General features: G+C 33.2%; 1 protein-coding gene across 1 annotated transcript in view; it reads right to left on the reverse strand.

The window, feature by feature from the left end:
* The window catches only part of LOC131840693 (regulator of hypoxia-inducible factor 1-like), a 41,408-nt gene that overhangs the window by 15,925 nt on the left and 2,965 nt on the right, over positions 1 to 22,518 (reverse strand). Inside the window, exons 2-6 of the mRNA XM_059188880.1 lie at positions 12,380 to 12,534; positions 11,366 to 11,536; positions 10,460 to 10,616; positions 10,197 to 10,299; positions 8,671 to 8,758 (exon numbers count right to left, since the gene is read on the reverse strand). Of these exons, the coding sequence (XP_059044863.1) occupies positions 8,671 to 8,758; positions 10,197 to 10,299; positions 10,460 to 10,616; positions 11,366 to 11,536; positions 12,380 to 12,534 (674 nt within the window). The remainder of the gene's footprint in view (positions 1 to 8,670; positions 8,759 to 10,196; positions 10,300 to 10,459; positions 10,617 to 11,365; positions 11,537 to 12,379; positions 12,535 to 22,518) is intronic.

A 22,518-nucleotide genomic window follows, 5' to 3' on the forward strand; every position in this document is an offset into this window, starting at 1 on the left:
CGTTCTTTTACCACGAGATAGATAAAAGTGTAAACTTTTGTAACAAATATAAAAAATAATATTGACTAAATATGGACTCGGCAGGTTTGTTGGGACTTTCAATACTTCTTTTTATAAATTTACTAGCTGTCCCGGCAAAATTAATAACGCTATAAAAAATAGGTGTTGACGATAGAAGGCTGAAAACTTAGGATTGTAAGTATTTTTGTATGTTGTATCATAAAAAAATGAAAACAAAAAATTTTCTCTAAAAAAAAAAAAAATTTTGGGGTGGACTACCCCTAACATTTAGGGGGATGAAAAATAGATGTTGGCCAATTCCAGACCTACTCAATACGCTCACAAAATTTCATGAGAATCGGTCAAGCCGTTTCGGAGGAGTATGGGAACGAAAACTGTGACACGAGAATTTTATATATAAGATTTATTACGCTTGTGTTTTGTTTATTAACCTCACGACAAATATACGTCATACAGGAAAGATTGTGTGAGTTTTTATTTTCAGCACTAAAGACAGCCTGTGCCAGCTGAATAATGTTTTATTAATTATATCGACGTTATTTATTTATTTATATAACATCAATGCACAAAATACCAAGGTAAAAGTACATATGGCGGACTTAACGCCTTACGGGATTTTCTACCAGTCAACCACAGGCTGTGCAGAGAAACTGTAGGCGGTGCAAATGTAATCAATAAGAAAAATTATACCTCTGTCATAACTTATATATATTTACTAAAAGTACATGTAAACATACATATACAAATACACACAATATATATAAAGCTATAGATAAATATTAATAAAATACATACCTAAATATGGTATATATACACATTATAGCAAGAGCAGATAGAATGTGACAAAAAAAACAAATTCTGGTATAACGTAGAAAAGATGTATAAATAAATAAATAATGAGTCACACAAAAAGAAAAAAATCTATTCTACATAATAGAGAAGGTACATGCGGGTTATCAAAATATAATCTGCAACTGGATGAAATAGGTGATAAAAATTTCTTAAGACAACGTCTTCGGTAAAAGCTAATTTAATTACCTATAGTTAAATTATAATTGATTTTTTTCTTAGTGTGACAGAATTCTAGAAATATAATCTAAAATTATTTAAAAATTAATTACCGCTAAGGAAAAGCCAATTTCATAAAGAAGTGATGATTGTTCACCCCTAACATTTTTTAAAAAAATATATATATATTTTTTTATAATGTGGCATTAAAAATACTTACAACCCTAAATTTTCACCCTTCTATCATCAACCGCTAATCTTTAATAGTGATTTTAATATATATTGCAAAACAGCGTTTGCGAGATCGCCTAGTACATATATACAAACATACTAATATTGAGTATATTATAAAATTAAACTACTGTAAATATTCATAGGATCATATCAAATATATCAAAATAGCTATTTCTTTAGCACGTATAAATAAATTACCGGAAATCGATCTCGGAACGTCATTCATGTGACGCAACTTTCCTACTGCGTTATGGAGGCCGAGTTTGATGGTATAGTAAAAGTTCCACGGTTGGATCGCGTTGCGTACAAGGTCGATGCCATTGGCCTCGCTTGTTTACGAAACGACAGACATTTCGCAGTTTTAATTTTATTTAATATTATGATATCAATGAGCTATATATATATATATATTGTACTAACTGACCTGCGCAACTTCGTCTGCATTATACTTACTTGGTGTCTGTCAATATATTTCGCCTAATTACATTATATCTTACTAAATAAATGGGAGACTGACCTGACCTCATGCTCATGATACTTCGCTGATGCGCCACGCGCGTATACAGATAGCGAAGTCTAGTGCAGCATTCCATTATCATCTCCTCTTATTAATTGTTTAACCAGTTGGTTATATATTCAATATTTTTTCTATTTGAGTATTTAATTGAATTAGTGCTAATTGGTGGTTTGTATTCACAGTCTTAAACTTAAAAATGTAAAGTAATAATAAAATTATTTAAAAGAGCAACACGCAAGTTTCTTGCTCGTTCTTATTGTGATGAGACAGCTTTCCGAATGAGCGGTAGATTAAAAAAATGTAATGACTGTGTGTAATGAAAAGTGCTTCAATGTAAGTTTAGTTGAATAAATGATTTTCTATTCTATTCTATAAATAAATTGGAGTGTCTGTTTGTAATCCTTACTATCCTTACTATAATATTATAAATGCGAAAGTAACTCTGTCTGCCTGTCTGTCTGTCTGTCTGTCTCGCTTTCACGCCAAAACTACTGAACCGATTTTCTATTCTATTCTATTCAATTCTATCATCAGAAACACGTAAAATTTTGTAGTAAATTATACGTGTGCAGTTGCTGTGCCTGCGGTTTCCCCCATGTTAAATATCAATATAAAATATAGCCTATGTGTTACGCTGATGTATAAGCTATATTACTGTAAAGTTTCATCAAAATCCGTTTAGTAGTTACTGCGGGAGAGAGTAACAAACATCCATCTATCCATCCATAGTCAGAAATTTCGCGTTTATAAAATTAATAAGATTCGTAAGTATATCAGTATTACCACGATTGGAATAGCAAACAAGCTGATGGTAAGTGGTAACCGTCGCTTACATACGTGACACTTTCACATAAATAAAAGTGCATATCTAGCAATGGTACATACTTTGATTAAATAAATATATTATACGAGGAATTTTACTTTATTTTTCTAAAATAAAGTGGCCTAAGTTACTCCTTATTACATCGGCTACCTACCAGAAAAATCCCGTCAAAATCGGTTCAGCCATTTCAGAGATTAGCCGGAAAAAACAGACAAAAATTGTAAAAAATGTTACTTTGGTATATGTACCATATTTATATTCATATGCATGTACTAAAAAACGGCTATTTCAATATTACAAACAGACACTCCAATTTTATTTATATGTATAGATTTTAAAAAATCGACTTTAGGTTACTCCCTTACAAAACGCCAATTTCATCTGTTAGGATCTAATATTAAGAAACCCGGCCACGCGTTGCTGTGGCTAACAGTTTTTTTATACATAAAATAATTTGCAATGAAATAATGTTGCGACTATAAATTAAGATGTAAGCTATGCTATCTTTCAAGTTGGATCAAATTGCACACAATGTGCAAATCAAGTTTGCAATCGGTTCAGTACTTTGGAAGTCCATCGTGAACAAACAACGTGACATGTAATTTTTATATATAAGGATTGGAATTTATTTAAATTTAAAATATAAATTCTCAAGTACTAAGGAAATCTTATTGCGTAGTATTAACGTTGCATGTACGCCGTTTCGCCCTATATACTGGTCAATAACTTAGGTACTTAGGTGTGTAGAAATAGTTAACTAGTAGTGCCGACGTTCCATTTAACATGAAGACCTCGGTGGTCTAGCGGTATGGCACACCGATTTACGTCCGATGGTCGCGGGTTCGATTCCTCGCACGGCACAAACATTTATATTCATGAGTATGATTATTTGTATCGGTCTGGATATTTTATATGTATAATGTGTATGTATTTACGAAAAAAAATATATGTATTTGTATCAGTTGTCTAGTACCCATAACACAAGCTTTAGCTAGCTCAACTTGGGTCTAGATGGCGCTGTGTGAATTGTCCCGAGATTATTATTATTATTATTATTTATATACTAACTGTAGTTCGCGATTTCTGACGCTTTTTAACATAGAATAGAAAATTCTATTTAATTCCTTGGTGTCGTTGGAAGCTATGGTCCCTTTTCATTCATTCTTTTCAAATATGTATGTTGTTATTTTAATATATATTACCATTGCATGCATATGTACATATATATATAATAAAATGAAATAAAAAATTCATTGTCAAAAACACCATATGGCCAAAAACAATCTTAAAAAGTGATTATTAACATTAGATTATGAACAGACAGAATTATTGATACGGTAATATCATTTCTATAGGCGTTTCTAGACTATCAACAATATCACAAGACACACAAGGTCTTACACTCAGACACACACACACACACACACACACACACACACACACACACACTCTCCTACGATTACACCAACCTACTTAAATTGTAAAATATCCTAACAAATTCACTTAAAGTACACCTCAATATGGAAGAGGAACTTTTGAACTTTTGAAACACAGGCATTTTCTAAACCTACCTCATAAGTCACGAACTTCGTAAATTAAAGTGCTTGACTAGCAATGGTACATACTCAAAGTATGTAATTAAATAAATATATTATAAGTGGAATTTACTTTATTTTTTTTAAATGAAGTGGCCTAAGTTACTCCTTATTACATCAGCTACCTGCCAAAGAAAGTCCCGTCAAAATCGGTTCAGCCATTTCAGAGATTAGCCGGAACAAACAGACAAAAATTATAAAAAATGTTACTTTGTTGTATGTACCGTATTTATATTCATATGCATGTAGTAAAAAACGGTTATTCCAATATTACAAACAGACACTCCAATTTTATTTATAAGTATAGATTTACAAAAATCGACTTTAGTTTACTCCATTACAAAACGCCAAAAGCTAGTAAAAATATGTTAAAAAAAAAATTATTATTATATGTATATTATTGCACAGAAAAGCCAAGAGATTCAAAGATTTATAACGTACGCAACGCCGGGGTGACTCACTAGTATGTAGAGATTTTATACAAATATATAAAGAAGCGCTTACTATTATCACAGATAACATAATATTACTATTATTAAATGAACAGTATGAAGGTTTGGGTATCTCAAAAGCTAACAAGTAAGGTTCACGGCTAAAGTTTGGTAAGTAGGTACAAGGTCATAACAACAAGTTTGTTTAGTGGAGCTTATTTGTAGAGAATTATGATACACTATTTGCTTTCTTGGTATCTATGCTAATCACATTAATGCGAAATTTTATCTGTCTGTCCATTCACTTTTCATGTCTGAACAAAAAAAAGCCTAATGAAATTTTACGGTATGTATATAGGTCTAAATATATACATATACTGTTTATTTATATATATACACTGACTATCCTGTGGTATATATATATGTATATATAATTTAAGATTACACAAAAAACATCGTTAAATGATAATGAAATAAATGCTACTTTGAAAGCTCGATTTCATACTCTTTGCAAAAAAAAAAACATTTAGTAGTATATATGCAATATGGATGTAAATCCGAATTAAAATAAATAAATAAAACAAAGTCACACTAGATTACAATCTTGTTTCTCTGCTTACTTTTTCTAAACTACCGATTTTGATATGATGTTCTATGAGTACAATATATACGATCTTTCCATTTTTAATATTACGGCGCCGACAGTTCAAATAGTTACAGTGAATATAGTTTCAGGAATAAAGCTATGAACAAACAGATAAACAAAATCGTGACAGAAAAATGACAATCATACTAAATACTCACTTATATCATTACATAGTATAAAACAAAGCCGCTGTCGCTGTGTGTCCGTCTCTATGTATGCTTAAATCATTAAAACTATGCAACGGATTTTGCAGCGTTTTTTTTTAAAGATAGAGTGATTCAAGAGGATGGTTTATATATATAATACATGTACATCCGAGCGAAGCCGGGGCGAGTAGCTAGTTATTTATAAAATTGTAAAAAAACAATAACTGAAGACCATCCACACAGCACCATGTAGTTCCAAGCTAAGCAGAGCTTGTGTTATGGGTAGTTAACAACTGATATAAATATTTAAAATAAAATACATACATAGTATAAATAGAAAACATCCAAAGTGATACATATCTTACTGATGTAAACAAATGTTTATACTGTGCGAGGAATCGAACCCCGCAACTATCAGAGGTAAGGCAAAACAAACCGCTAGACCACCAAGGTCGTCAATATTTGATCATAACGATTTGATAATGTTATAATGATTCAAATAGAAATGCTAACAATATGTTCAAATAGTAGTAACACAAGTAAATAAAGTAAATAAATAATGTTGTAAAAACATAAAGTTAGTCCTAAAAATTAGAATAGAATAGAATTTAATAACTCGGTTTATACAGTCATAACATAAGAAGTATAACAATAATTTACACATTAAAAAAACAGAGTCAATCTGGACTACAACCCAGCATAATGCTGGAAACATAGTTTGCAGCGCTGGTTTTCAGTTCGGCCCACAGAACGGACGCACATATATTATGTTGCGGGTGAATTATACGATGTTGTTGGTCGAGACGATGTATATTACAGATGATAATAAACTGACGATATGTACATAGAAATAATGATCTTATATACTAAATAACAATAGGAAAATGTAAGGTGGGGTGACACAGTTTAGACACAGCAGTGCTTAGTAGACAATATTGAATTTGTCTTACTAGACATTATTAAATGCAATTATTATTTTGATGTATCTAGGTGACTGTGTCCCATATATTACAATTAAAAAATACGTATACAATTATACATATACATAAAACATTTCATATCAATGGTTTTATTATTTTTTTTTTTAATTCGGCTGATGTCGAAACCTTATATTTGAATCCTATTAATAACTACTCAATAGAATTGTATAGCTTTCACACAGAAACCTTGAAATTATTTGCACAAATATTTTATACAAAGTTGCCTAAATGCAGTCGCAGTTTACAAGTTGTATTCCTGTTGAAGGGTTTTTTTATGGATGACGATGGAATGGTGCACCCGCCTGTGCTAACGGTTTACGCTGGTGGGGCATCAGTGGAAAATGTTAAGATGAATATGAGGTCAGGTCAGATAGCCCATCGTGACAAATTCACTAACAATTTATCACGATGTTTTCCAGGCGGAACCGAGTACACTGCTAGCAATAAGATCGTCAGTCCACATTACTAACAATCCCCTTTTCCCCCTAAAAGGGTTAGACTTGGGAGTAAAGTTTTGAGGTTTTATGGCCACCTTTATTGCCATAATAGTCCACAGAAGTATCGGACTACTCCAATACTGTTGGCCGCAGCTGGCCTTTACAGCTTCACCGGACGATAGGGGGCGAGTGCAGATGGCACTGCAAACCCGCGGAAGGACTCATGAAGCGGCTGAAGGCCAAGTCCCACCTGACGAATACGACTTTAGTCTGAGGGCACCGCTAAGGGTTCGAACCTCGACTCAAGGCGTCGTAATATTGATCCCCGTTTGAATTGGACGGGGGATCGATCGGATGGGGTCCACAGAAGTGGCAACATATAAGACGGGATATCAGTGAACGCATCTGACGATTCTATCCAACTTTTCTGTCATACCATTCCCATAAAATGAAATTAATTAAATAAATACCCACGTTACTGTCATACTCGTGAACGGGTGCTGCTTGTAGGGACTGGTCTGCTCTAATTACTATGACTGATTTCCTCTGATTAATTGTTTAACCAGTTGGTTGTATATTCAATATTTTTTCTATTTGATTATTATTGAATTAGTGCTAATTGGTAGTTTATATTCACATAATTAAACTTAAAAATGTAAAGTAAGAATAAAATTATTTAAAAGAACAACACGCAAGTTTCTTGCTCGTTCTTCTTGTGATTAAACAGCTTTCCGAATGAGCGGTAGATTAATGTGATGACTAAACAAAAGTGCTTCAATGTAAGTTTATTTGAATAAATGATTTTTTATTCTATTCTATTCTATTCTATACAGAACATTCCATTAATTTCCAATCTATTCAACCTTGCATGAATTCCCATAGACTTAGTAATTGCACAATACATCTAACAACTAAAAGCTAACACTGAGTTGGCAATATGGTATTTCGTAATCGTGTATAGTTAAACAGCTAAGTCACTTTAGAACTTGAAAATTTAGGTTTACAAACTGACTAGTGTGCCCATTATATAGGTACTTGATAGGTCATGGTTTTTAATATAATAGTAATCAATTATTTACATGAAGTATGGTTACATGTCAAGTTTTAATTGATGTACATACCATTTTGCTCTGACGTCTATTTTATACATTTACAAGCTCAGCCCGTGATTTCGTAATGTAATAACTTAGTTTTAGCATCGATTGGAACAAGTAAACATGACGGCCTCGGTGGTCTAGCGGTTTAGCATATTGTTTTACTTGCGATAGTCGCGGGTTCGATTCCTCGCACGGTAAAAATATTTATATTCATGACTATAAGATTGAGAGAGATTAATGAGATTATTTGTATTGATCTGGGTGTTTTCTATATATATTATGTATGTACCAAATATATATATATATATATATATATCTGTAGCCTAGTACCCAAAACATAGGCCTTAGAATATATTTTATTTGCGACATATTATATATATTTTTATATTATATATTATATATATTTGAGAAAAGTCATAAACAATATATGAAATAATACATGTATAATTATAATTAGGCGGCCTTATTACTGAAAGCAACCTTTTTAGTTTAGCTATACTTATATTATATGCCTAAATAGCATAAATTCCGTTTCCCAGGGGTTGTTTCCCCCGAGTTGATGCTGGGGTAAAGGGGCTCGCCCCGTGGTCCTAACCTGTTTTCTGTTTGAAGGGGATGGGGGGGGGGGGGTCGTTAACTTATTTGTCATTTAACTATTAAAGAAATACACTATACTTAAGACTATATGTACTTATTCTAGAAATATTCTAGAACTTAACAAATATGTTCACTTACTTGTTCAATGAATTCCGGATTAGCGGTGTATCCATAGCCAATGAAGATCATGGAATGAAGACCAAGGATCATCACCATAGTGTAGAATCTATGGACAAAATAAACTCTATTAGATCATCATTTGACATATTTTAACAAGTTATAATAATAATAATATGGACAATTTACACAGCGCCATCTAGTCACAAGCTAAACAGAGCTTGTATTATGGTTACTAAACATCTGATAGAATAACTTAATACATTTTTTATAAATACATATAGAACACTAATAATAGCCTAAAAATTTCAAATATTAAAAATGACGACACTTCGATACAACCTTTCATCTCATCTTTCAACCCAGAATCTACCTGTGTAGTAAATATCATTTATATCTGTCCAGTAGTTGGCATGACAGCGAGACAGACAGACAGAGTTACTTTCGCATTTATAATATTAGTAAGTGTAACTTTTATTACGTTTTCAAAGGCGAGATTATTGAAAAGTCAAGGATTAACTTTTGTATTTGATTTTATTGCGAGGAAAAACAATAGTACTGTTTCTACGTAACAGGACACACCCAATCACCCAACAGTGATATTTATCTACCATCATCATAAAAAAAATAAAAATAAAAATATCAAATTATATATGGGTAGGTAACCAGAGAACAAGGTGGTAAAATTAAATGTTGCAGTAAATATGTGCTTAGGTACAAACAAAAAACGTCTAACAGTAAGCATATTTAACATGAAAACAGACAATACACTCTTTTTTGAAATTTCTTCATCTTATATTTGATGCGGTCATTATTTATAAGCATAATTAGTAAATCACGGGATCATACCCCGATTTATTTTTATTGAGTTGCCACCCTCTACTTCGTCTGCCATACCAGCCAGAAGTTCTAACAGAACGAGGTAATGTAATGTAATGTAGGTTGGACTCCATTTTCCGCAATTGGCCTCTCATTTGGGCCGTTGTGCGTGTAGAGCCAGCCTACTAACGTAGCCAGCCAAGCTCCTTCCAGAAGCGCAGAAGTATCCTGGTGTCTTCGCAGGCTTCACGGAGCGACCTCACCGTTCCGAGGATTAGATTGCGTTGTGTGGTCACTGCTTCGCACTCCAGGATTACGTGAGCAGCCGTTTCCTCGGCTACAAAGCAGCCCCGGCATAGAGGACTGTCTGTAGCACCTATTGTGTACAGATGTTTGTTTAAGGGACAGTGGCCCGTCATTGTCCCTATCATTATTTTTATGTTGTGCCTGTCCAGATTTAGTAGGCGTTTTGTCATTCGTTGATTTGTTCTAGGAATTGCCACTTTTGATTGTTTGCAATCGGTGGTTTGTTTCCATCTTTGGTTTTGTATCTCAGTGGATCTTTGGCGAATCCAGGATCGAAATTGTGAGAATGGTAATGGCAAGAATGGGAGGGGGCCTGCTACCTTCTGCCTGATCCTCTTCTCGCCAACTCGTCAGGGGCATCATTTCCATATGATAATAGAACGAGGTTTGTAATCGATGATTAATGACTATGAAAACTATACCTTAAAGACTGGAAACATTTGAAGAGGCCACCTTCCGCGCTACCACCATACTTCAGCGCCTTCCAATTCTTCTGTATCGTGAAAGCTAGCATATATCTGTTACCTGAAATTACGAAGCTATTAGTATGAAAAGAGAGACATCGAGGCCTTGTAGGGACTGGTCTGCTCTGACATTATATTTTTTTATAACAGCTGTATTGTATATGTAACGGTTGTAATAAATTAATTTAAAATATAAAAAAAAACACGGTGAGAATACGTACCTTCTCCCTTTTCACTGGGCCATAAGAAGTAATAAGCTGAACAAGCCGCATTCACACCGAGCAGAGCCAATAATAAAACACCAATTACATAATCCAGAGTGTCGGGCGGCGTGTAGTCACCTTGAGTCTTACAGTAACGAACGGACAATGATTCCAGCTGCAAAAAAGTTTATTTTTTATTTTTTTGATTGTGAAACATCATCATACATTTAATATGGTTGTAGTCCAGTCATGCATAAAGGATATATCTCCTTTGGAAAGTATACACTCTATCCTGAGAAGAATAAAACCATCGCTCCGAAGAATATTCTTCAAGTCTTGTCCCTCACGGGTCTAGGTAGCGAACTTTGAATGAAGGCGAGCACTATAGATCTATGCAGGTCAAAGTGTTAACAGGTGTTACTTCGCACTTGACAATACACCAAGATAACATTTTTTACAATTTTTGTCAGTCTATCTGTTTGTTCCGGCTAATCTCTGAAATGGCTAGACCGATTTTGACCGGACTTTTATTGGCAGGTAGCTGATGTAATAAGGAGTAACTTATGCTACTTTCATTTCAAAAAAATAAAGTTAAATTCCACGCGGACTAATTCGTGGGTACAGCTAGTTATTAATTCCCCTCCGATCGATCCCCCATCCAATTCAAACAATCAATATTACGACGGCCTGAGCCGAGGTTCGAACCCCTAGTGGTGCCCCCAGACTAAAATCGTATCCGTCAGACAGGAGCTGGCCTTCGGCCGCTCCATAAGTCCTTCCGCGGGTTTAGAATGCCATCTGCACTCGCCCCCTAACATCCGGTGAAGCTGTAAAGGCCAGCTGCGGCCAAAAGCATTAGAGTAGTCCGAAAAAAAAAAGTTATTAATGTAAAGATGTCTTGACCTATTGAATGAAATTAATTACCTGTAATCCATAACCTTGGTGAATAGAAGCATTGAAGCAGTCTTTGAGTGCCATTGCAGTGGATTCAGAAGCATTGGCATGTGTCATATTAAGACCACAATGTTTTGAACCACACACGCCCCTATGTAATTTCGTGTGCATGTAATTTTTATACGAAAGCGATGAGAAGTTCTGAAATAATAAATATTATATTAATACCACAAGAAATACTATGACTAAAAAAATATACAATTCCTATTGACAGTTGTCAATGTTGGTATCATTTGCAACGGGTTTTAAGAGATAATTGTTTTATTTATGTGTTTGAAATGATAAACAATCTTAATAACATTAAATATTTTAGGGAAGGTGTTACATATGGATGGTTATAAGGGTAGAGGAAGACCGAAAAAGAGATGGATGGACTGTGTGAAAGATGATATGGTAAGAAAGGGAGTAAATAACGAGATGACTGCGAACAGGGATGAATGGAAGAGAAAAACATATTACGCCGATAAATGGGATAAGGAAGAAGCAGATGATGATAGAATGGTAAACAATCTGATGAACCACATAGTGGCAAATGTCAACTAACTAATATGATAAATGAAGAGGGCAAGTGAGTTGTAACAGATCGGTGGACTGTACTGGTTCCTAAATAATAATAATAATAATCTCAGGACATTTCACACAGCGCCATCTAGTCCCAATTTAAGCTATCTAAAGCTTGTGTTACGGATACTAGATAACTACATATTATACATAGAAAACACCCAGACCGATACAAACAATCATACTCATGAATACAAATGTTTGTACCGTGTGAGGAATCGAACCCACGACCATCGGATAGTAAAGCGGTGTGCTAAACCACTAGACCACCGAGGCTGTCGAATTGAAAAAATACTTTAACATACATATATTATTATAACCTTTTATTATTGGGTATAATGAAAGGTTATAATAATATATCTAAGGTACAGTAAGGTACTGGGCATAAATAACTCAAAAGATTGAAATACATAAAATACTGACCTTAATATACTGATATAGCGGTGTTTCATCTTCCATTATTTCCATATCCACTATACAGTACACAGCTTCCGGATCTCTCAGACACAGATCATAATCGTCCAGTTCAGATAAAGCGGGCATAGAGTAGTAATCAAATATAGATTGCGGTGCTTCATCTGTGAAAGAAAATGAATTTAAAGTATACAGTGAAATAATAAGTGACGGAGCAAAACTACTTAAATGAAATAAAAATATCTTTATTCGTGTAGATAGATAGATGAAACTTTCATTTGCATAAAAAAGCACACACACAAAAATAAAAAAGGAGTAATAAAAAATACGACGGCCTCGTTGGTCTAATGGTTAACACACCGGTAAACTTTCGATGATCGCGGGTTCGATTCCTCGCACGGCACAACCAAATATGTTTGCCGTGCGAGAATTGTTTGTATTGGTCTGGGTGTTGTCTACCTATAATACGAGTATGTATGTACTTACGAAAAAAATCTATGTATTTGTATGTGTTATCTATTACCCATAACACAAGCTTTAGCTAGCGAAACTAGAGTCTAGATAGTACTGTGTGAATTGTCCTGAAATATACACAAGCAGTTTCAACTGCGTAAAATTTATTGCCTATATGTTATTCTGATGTATAAGCTATATTACTGTAAGTTTCATCAAAATCTGTTAAGTAGTTTTTACGTGACAGAGTAACAAACATTCATCCATACTCACAAACTTTCGCGTTTATAATATTAATAAGATTATAAAAAACCATATATATATATATAAAACGTGTGAGTAACATAAATGTGTGTGCATTGCTCATACGTAAAGACAGCACCTGAGTATATTGTAGGTCACATTCCAGATATTTTTTTATAGTATAGGAAACAAACGAGCTTGGGGTTCACCTGATAGTAAGTGATTACCATGAGCAATCGCAATACCAGAGGAATTGCAAGCGCGTTACGGGCCTTTAAGAAGAAATAACCTCTTTTCTTAAAAGTTTCAATATCGTATCAGTTACGATAAGTTAAATCTACCATCAGTTGGGAAAGTAACTCAAGTCGAGAAGAATTGAGAAGTAACTCTGTTTTGACATTTCCCTCCGATCGATCCTTCCACTCAAACGGAGATCGAAATTACAATGGTCTGAGCCGAGGTTCGAACTAATAGCTTATCTTACAAACTATTCTGCCGCAGCTGTCTTTACAGCTTCACCGAACGATAGGAGGCGAATGTAGATGGTACTTCAATTCTAATATAGTTCGATTTGCCATAAAATTATTCGTTAATTTAAATAATAATAATAATAGTATAATAATAATCTCAGGACAATTCACACAGCGCCATCTAGACCCAAGTTAAGCTATCTAAAGCTTGTGTTATGGGTACTAGACAACTGATACATATATACATAGATATTTTTTTTTTTGTAAATACATACATATTATACATAGAAAACACCCAGACCGATACAAACAATCAACTCATGAATAGAATTGTTTGTGCCGTGCGAGGAATCGAACCCGCGACCATCGGTCGTAAAGCGGTGCACTAGACCGCTAGACCACCGAGGTCGTCATAATTTAAATAATGTATATTAAACACGAAAGTTTAAAAATAACAATTAGATTTTTAATAATTTTCTAACGCATAATTTAAATTATTTATGATCGAATATCAACCACTAGTAGTTATAATACAATGTACTAAAACACTCTTTATACCTTCCGTTTTTATTTCCTCTGAACATATTGCATTGCTCATATTTCCTGCATTTAATTGTAATGACCTGCAACATCCTGTCTTACTATAAAAAATGCACGCAAACTTGCCGCAACTAATATAGCTCTCTGATATATATTTCACTAATTAACATAGTCTTTACATGCAAAACAAAGTGGTGCCCGTTGTCTGTATGTACTTTGACGGCCTCGATGGATTAGCGGTTTAGTACACCGCTTTACTTCCGATGATCACCGGTTCGATTCCTCGCACGGTGCAAACATTTATATTCATGAGTATGATTGTGTGTATCTAGGTGTTCTCTATGTATATTATGTATGTATTTACAAAAAAAATAAGTATTTATTTCAGTTGTCTAGTATCCATAACATAAGTCTGCTTCCCGTGGGACTAGATGACGCTGTGTTAATTGTTCAGGGTTATTTAATATTATTATTTATTTATACATTTTATATTCTCGAATTTCTTATTTATCATTACTATTTAATGCATTTTTCATCAATAGATAAGAGTGATTCAAGAGGAAGGTAATTATATGTACTAGTGGTCACCCAGTGGTCGAAAATCCATACTTTATTTAAATTATAAATTAGAACATTATTAAGATTCTATTGTCAAACACTATACTTCTATAATCTCAGATTTGGCCAAGGATACTCTCTAATTTGCTTTTCATTTCTATATCTCTCTCTCTCTCTTTCAACATATATTAGGCTACTGCTGGACGTATGTCTTAACCAATTTTTTTCATATGTATATTTTAGTACTTAATTTATTATGGTTTGATATTCAGTAAGACTATAGACAAAAAATATTAATATATACTCAATTTGACCGCGAAAACTCCGTGTTAAATTAAAGTAACCATAAACAAAAGAGTGAATAAACAAAGCGTGAGTGTCTCAAATATGGTAGTCAGTGTATTTTTTTATTTAAATAATATTATATATTTTTATATGCACAATTAAAAAATATATATTTATAATTAATAATGGTCGAAAGTCGACCATTATTAAGTTAAATTATGAATGAATGAATGAATTATGAATGGTAATAATTATAATTAGCGCCCACTTCTTTACTGGACTTCACAAGACAGTATGTATTTGATATTATGTGGTGACCATCCAATATCAGTTCGATGACAGTTACCTAAAACAAATAAAACTGGTTACACGTCAAAGCGTGTCACGGTCAATCATTTTGGTATGATCGTCCTTCACGACTCACGCCTCGTTTTGTAACGAACAGTTGCAATAAAATTGCCTTTGAGGAAATTTTAATAGTTTAATAATTCATGTTTTCATCCTTGAATAAAACTGGCCATTGTTTCGACAAAATTGTGTAGATCTACCCCGAAATAATCAAATGTTTGAGTTGATATTCGTTAACACGTGCTCTTGCTTATGTAGAAGGGAATAAATGAATAAACAATAAATCAAAAACCCTGGACAATTAACACAGCGCCATCTAGTTCCACGGTAATTAAAGCTTTTGTTATGGGTATTAGACAACTGATATAAATACTTAGATTTTTTGTAAATACTTAGATAACAAACAAGTCATGAATACAAATTTTGCACTGTGCGAGGAATCGAACCCGCGACCATCGGAAGTAAAGCGGTGTGCTAAACCGCTAGACCATCAGGGCCGTCGAATCGAATGGTCAAACTTTGTTTCTCATTCTGATTATAAAATAAACATGGTGTACTATAAACTATAAAATTATATGTTAAGTACGTAGGAATGAAGATCATATTCAAAGAGGTGTTACATATGAATGTGGATAAGGGTAGAGGAAGACCGAAAAAGAGATGGATGGACTGTGTAAAAAATGATATTGTAAGAAAGGGAGTAAATAACGAGATGACTGTGAACAGAGATGAATGGAAGTGAAAAACATATTATGCCGACCCCAAATAAATGGGATAAGGAAGTAGCAGATGATGTTGACTACGTTTGAAATTTCAATTGGTTTTTCATACAAAAGAAAGAAGTTATTTTTATCAATTATAACAAGCTTTGTGTGGTAAATATAAGCCTGTATGATTGGATATGAACTAAATTATATTCCCACATATTTAAACGTAATATAAATATAACGATATATCTAAATCTATAGTAATACTAGCTGTCCCGGCAAACGTTGTTTTGCCTTAAAAAAAAAAAAATTAGGGGTGGACTACCCCTAACATTTAGGGGGATGAAAAATAGATGTTGGCCGATTCTAAGACCTACTCAATACGCTCACAAAATTTCATGAGAATCGGTCAAGCCGTTTCGGAGGAGTATGGGAACGAAAACCGTGACACGAGAATTTTATATATAAGATTATAAAAAAAAAACAAAAAAAAAATACCCACACCCATCAATCCGTACATATCAAAAAAATATATACGAACATTTAACAGCTCCATTGGAATAGTAATATATATTGTATATTATAAGTATATAGTATAAGTAATAGATAATAAGCATAATTCATAATATAAAAGAAACAGTTAAATTATGATTTCCTTTTTTTTTTATATAACTTTTGTATATTATTTTGCACGTGTTGTTTAAATGATTGTACAATTAGACCATAACCCATCACATGTAATTAAATTAATTGTATAATTGTAACAATTGTTGGTGATCCTAAATAAAATAAAAAAATAAAGAGACAAACTTTGAATTTGAATGTTCGGGGTAAATTTTGGTACTACTTTTTCAAATTAATGGGATGATAGCTCATGTATCAAGGAAGGGTATGACTAACATAGCTAGTAATATATAAAAGTTTTAAAATTAGTTTCTAATTTACTTCTATTTCTTTATCACTAGCAACCAGTCTCGGCTGCGCACGAATGCAATTTTTTGTTACTGAATCTTTGTATATCTCAGTTTGTTCTATATTATAACACTCATATTTTATACATAATTATAAACCTTCCTCTTGAAACATTCTATCTATTGGTAAAAACTGCGTTAAAATTTGTTGCTACATTCATTTAAAAGATATAAGTTAAAAGACAGCAGCGGCGACTTTGTTTAATATTATGTAAAGATTCATTTATATACGATTCGATATTTTTCAATCACTTAATTTTTATTGGAATAAAAATATTTTCATATTTATAATATCTACTTCTATAACTACTTTCAAACAAATGGTAATCTATTTTTATTATTTCGACTTTGAATTTTTTTGGTCACTAAATAATTATCAGAATTAGATTTTCATATTTCATTGATATTTCTGTAAAAAATAAAAAAAGTAAACCTTTGAAATTGTTTCCAATTTATTTTTCACTAGATTTTGCCCGCGTCTTCGCTCGCGTTAATTTATCCTCTTAGGGGTGGAATTTATCAAAATCCATTCTTAGGGTATGCCTACGTCATAGTAGCTTAATGCATGCAAAGTCTCAGCCCGATCGGTTTAAAATTAACAAAGTTTCATATAAACTTTCATCCCCTATTTTATCCCCTTGGGGGTAGAATTAATTAAAATCCTTTCTTAGCGGATGCCTACGTCATAACATCTACCTGCATGCCACATTTCAGCCCGATCCATCCAGTGGTTTGGGCTGTGCGTTGATAGATCGCTATGTCAGTCAGTCAGTCAGTCAGTCACCTTTGAGTTATATATATATAGATTTGTTATTCACTCTTACTACTCATCTGTAATTGACAAAATACTTACTCGGTAATCTTAGACTAAGTATTTTTTCTATTACAAAATAGTCATATTATAATGTAGCTAGTTATTCGCCCCGGCTTCGGACGGGTGTACATGTATTATATATATAAACCTTCCTATTGAATCACTCTATCTATTAAAAAAACCGCTTCAAAATCCGTTGCGTAGTCTTAAAGATTTAAGCATACATAGGGACGGACAGACAGCGACAGCTACTTCGTGTTATACTATGTAATGTGTAATAATATAAATAACATTTGACCTGACCAACATCTTGTTTTAACTAAGAATATTGAAATCATATTGATATAGTAAAAAAAATCCACTTAACTTTCTCCTTTCATAAGAATCCCTGTTTATAATAACAAATACAATAAAAAATAATCATTTATATAAAGCATTTTTTTTTCATAGCAGACACCATATTAATATTCGCATTAAAAAATAGCATATGTTTCTCAGTGTCTAGATTATCTGTGTACCAAATTTTATTTAAATTCAATACTTTTGGCGTTAAGGAATGACAAACAGACAGATAGATAAACAGAGTTACTTCCGCATTTATAATATTAATAATAATAATAATCTCAGGACAATTCACACAGCGCCATCTAGTCCCAAGTTAAGCCCATCTAAAGCTTGTGTTTCGGCTACTAGATAACTGATACAAGTACATAGATATTTTTTTTTCGTAAATACATACATATTATATATAGAAAACACCCAGACCGATACAAACAATCATACTCATGAATACAAATGTTTGTGCCGGGCGAGGAATCGAACCCGCGACCATCGGACGTAAAGCAGTGTACTAGACCGCTAGACCACCGAGGTCGTCGATGTTAGTAAGGATTTCTTTAAAATTGCACCTATTTTAAACCGCATTGCTGAGTTAAATTGTGATTACGAAAATGCTTCGCACAAGTATGGAGGAAACCTAAGAATGCAGTTTATTGCAAATCCTTGTCAAGTGTCCACTATACAGCACTTGTTACCGGACATGTAGTGTCTACTTTGAACGTTACGCTCTAACGAATAAGAGTGAAAGTGGATTGTTAAGTGGACCACTGTATCTTAGATGCTGTTGCATCTGGGTATTATGTTAATGCTAGATTTATACGTATCTATGTATATATGTGTTTATGACCCGATTGCAATATTAGTATTTCTTATAGAAATGTAGATTTATGATAATAATAATATCTGCCTAATTTTGAATTAAAAATGAATCTGTACTTTTGAAAACATATATAAGCTTAGTTGAAAATAATAAGAGCTGAGTTTCTTGTCAGTTCTTCTTAGCTCGAATGCTCTCATGCCACTGAGATTTTTTTTTGACAAAATTGCAATAGTATATGTGGTCACACTTCTACGTAATTTGAATTTAAAATACAATCTGTATTTTTGTAAGTACAAAATTATTAGAATAAGTGCTGAGCTGAGTTTTTTGTCAGTTCTTAGCTCGAAAGCACTCTGACCTGATGGTAGATGACATATCATAAGTCTATAATAGACTTATAGGTAAAAAATATTTTGTTTTAATTTTATGTATATTTTCTCGTAAATACATACATATTATACATAGAAAACACTCAGACGGATACAAACAATCAACAAACTCATGAATAAAAATATTTGTACCGTGCGGGAATCGAACCCGCATGTAGAAGGGAATAAATAAATAAACAATAAATCAAAAACCCTGCACAATTAACACAGCGCCATCTAGTTCCACGGTAAGCAAAGCTTATGGGTATTAGACAACTGATATAAATACTTAGATTTTATGTAGATACTTAGAAAACACCCAGACCGCGACAAACAACTCATGAATACAAATTTTAGCACTGTGCGAAGAATTGAACCCGCGATCATCGGAAGTAAAGCGGTATGCTAAACCGCTAGACCACCGAGGCCGAAAATTAAAAAGCATTTCAGAAATTCTAGAGAATTCTGCGGCAGCAATGCACCTGGTACCAGTAGTGGCTTATTACTTATTAAATGCCAAGTGACTGCATTTTGATGACGACATAGATATAGTGGTAACATAGGTCGTTGTTCGTTCGAAGGTCGCCAATTCAAATCTCGTGTTGGACATATTAATATACGCAACTATTACAATTCAAAAGTCACGATAATTAATTATCGTTTACCCGAATTGCAGTATAATTATAGGAAAATTTGCAGCACACCACTTTATTTCCGATAGTCGCGGGTTCGATTCCTAACACGGTACAAACATTTATGAGTATGATTGTTTATATAGGTCTGGTTGTCTTCTATGATCGATCTAGTACCCACAACACAAGCTCTGCATATCTTGGGACTAGATGGCGCTGTGGCAATTTCCATGGGTATATATTTATAGGTATAAAATTCAAAACATCTGTTAAATCATATTTACTGAGCAAAGCCTATTACTCACTAAACGATTACTTGAATGACGAGCGTGCATGGCAATAGTTGTTCCTGCACTGGATTTTCATTTAATGTTAGATATAGACACCTATATAAATGTAAATAAGGCTTTTAAAAAAAAGTAATTCTTGTAAAGAGTTTCTTACCAGTTATTCTCAATTGTATCTATATATCAAACTGGACGGCAGGGAAAAAAATTATAATGTAAAAACTTGACGTTCATAAGCGGCTAAAATGTTCTACATGAATAAATGATTTTTGAATTTGAATTTATATTGTATAATGTATGTAAGTTTATTGCCCTTATTATGATTTTTATACTATTCTATTCTAGCGCCACTTGCTTTTTGTTTTCTCTCCTCTACCCAAAGGTTGTCTGAAAGAGACCCCCCTGTGTACCCTATTACTCTGTTAATATATTTGGTACAACATCACGTTTTTTTTATTTCATAATTTTAGCGTGTTTTACTGCAATCTCGCCTGATGTTAAGTGATGCGGTCTAAGTTCAAGTAGTGCCTATTCACTCTTGATTTGAAAGACCCAATGATGTAAGAGGCAGGAAAGACTGACGCTGTTCGAGAGTTCCACTCCTTAGCTGCTCGCATAAGGAAAAATGATGTAAATCGGTTGGTTCCAGCAGCTGGGATGTCAACAGTACATGTAATAGTACAGAGCGGTGGAGCCGCTCTCTACGTCTTGTTGTATGGTTGTTGAACGGTTGTGGAGTATATAAATAAATATCCATTTTGGCTGCCTCAGTGGTCTAGTGGATTAGCATATCGCTTTACTATCCGATGGTCGCGGGTTCGATTCCTAGCACAGTACAAACATTTGTATAGTGTTTGTATCAGTCTGGGTGTTTTCTATGTATATATATATTTATAAATAACAAAAAAATATGCATCCATATATAAGTTGTCTAGTACCCATAACACAAGCTCTGCTTAGCGTGGGACTAGATGCCGTTGTGTGTATTGTGCTAAGATATTATTATTATTAATTTAGACGGCTTAGTCTTAATTGCAACAGATCTGTATAAGTCTAGATTGAATTGAAATCGATATTGAGATTAGATACAAGAATGGAACTGCTATTCTGTTCATCTCGCTGAACCACATATAAACACGTGTGAGGTAAACGAAATTGAAAGTAATTTGAACTTTGCGCGGTTGCGAATAAATACTGGTTTCCAACTGGTTTTGTGCCCAACCCATCAGAACTGCTTACTCTAGTGTTTGCTTTTACTTAAGATTTTTGTACCAAATGGCAAAATTACATCATACCAGGTCGTGCTTTGTACAATACGATTTAGTTTTATCTTGTTATTATTATTTGTTAGCACATGAGACATCTTTCTGTACAAAAGCCATAATAATTGTAATTAAAAATAAATAAAAACTTTTTATTTCTATCGACAAGGTCTATAATTTATTATTAATTTTATTGATTTTAAATGCATTAAAAATAGATTACAATTTGTAATTAAAATAATAAATAAAAACTTTTTTCTTTCTATCAACAAGGTCTATGATATATTATTAATTTTAAATGCATTAAAAATATGATCTATTTTTAATTAGATACAAACACGAACAACTTTGTCACGTTTGTTATTAAGTAATCGTTTAGTGAGTAATAGGCTTTGATCAATATAGATGTTATAAATTGATCTTAAAGTAATTCCAGTATATCCTTCGGTATCTTATCGTAAAATTTTATACCCATTCCTAAAAGACCCATTGAATTTTTCCAAACGTTACATTATGAATATCGGCATATCTTTTTAATTAAGTTAAGATTTTTGCATATATATAGAATATTTGAGTATATATATATATATATATATATTGATAAGCAACGGAGATTATTTGCCTCTTTGAATTTCTCTTTTATAGAACCATGACTCCTCATACACTAAATCGTACGAATATAATCAAATAGAATGTATTGTCAGGAAATTGTCGACAGTTTCGGTGTTCTAGTGGTTTAGCACAATGCTTTAGTATCCGATGGTCGTGGGTTCGATTCCTCGCACGGTACAAACATTTGTATTCATGAGTATGATTGTTTGTATCGGTCTGGATGTTTTCTATGTATAATATGTATTTATTTACAAAAAAAATGTATCCATGTATTTATACCAGTTGTCTAGTACCCATAACACAAGCTCTGCTTAGCTTCGGACTAGATGGCGCTGTGTGAATTGTCAAAAAAAAAAAATAGAACTCTCGATTTGGAAGGAACTATCTAATGTGCTAAACTGTTGTACCACCATGGTCATTATGCCGTCTTCCAAATCGA

This window comes from Achroia grisella, unplaced genomic scaffold (assembly GCF_030625045.1).
Source record: "Achroia grisella isolate CSIRO2021 unplaced genomic scaffold, CSIRO_AGI_Agris_v1 utg149, whole genome shotgun sequence".
NCBI classification, from domain to species: Eukaryota; Metazoa; Arthropoda; class Insecta; order Lepidoptera; family Pyralidae; genus Achroia; species Achroia grisella.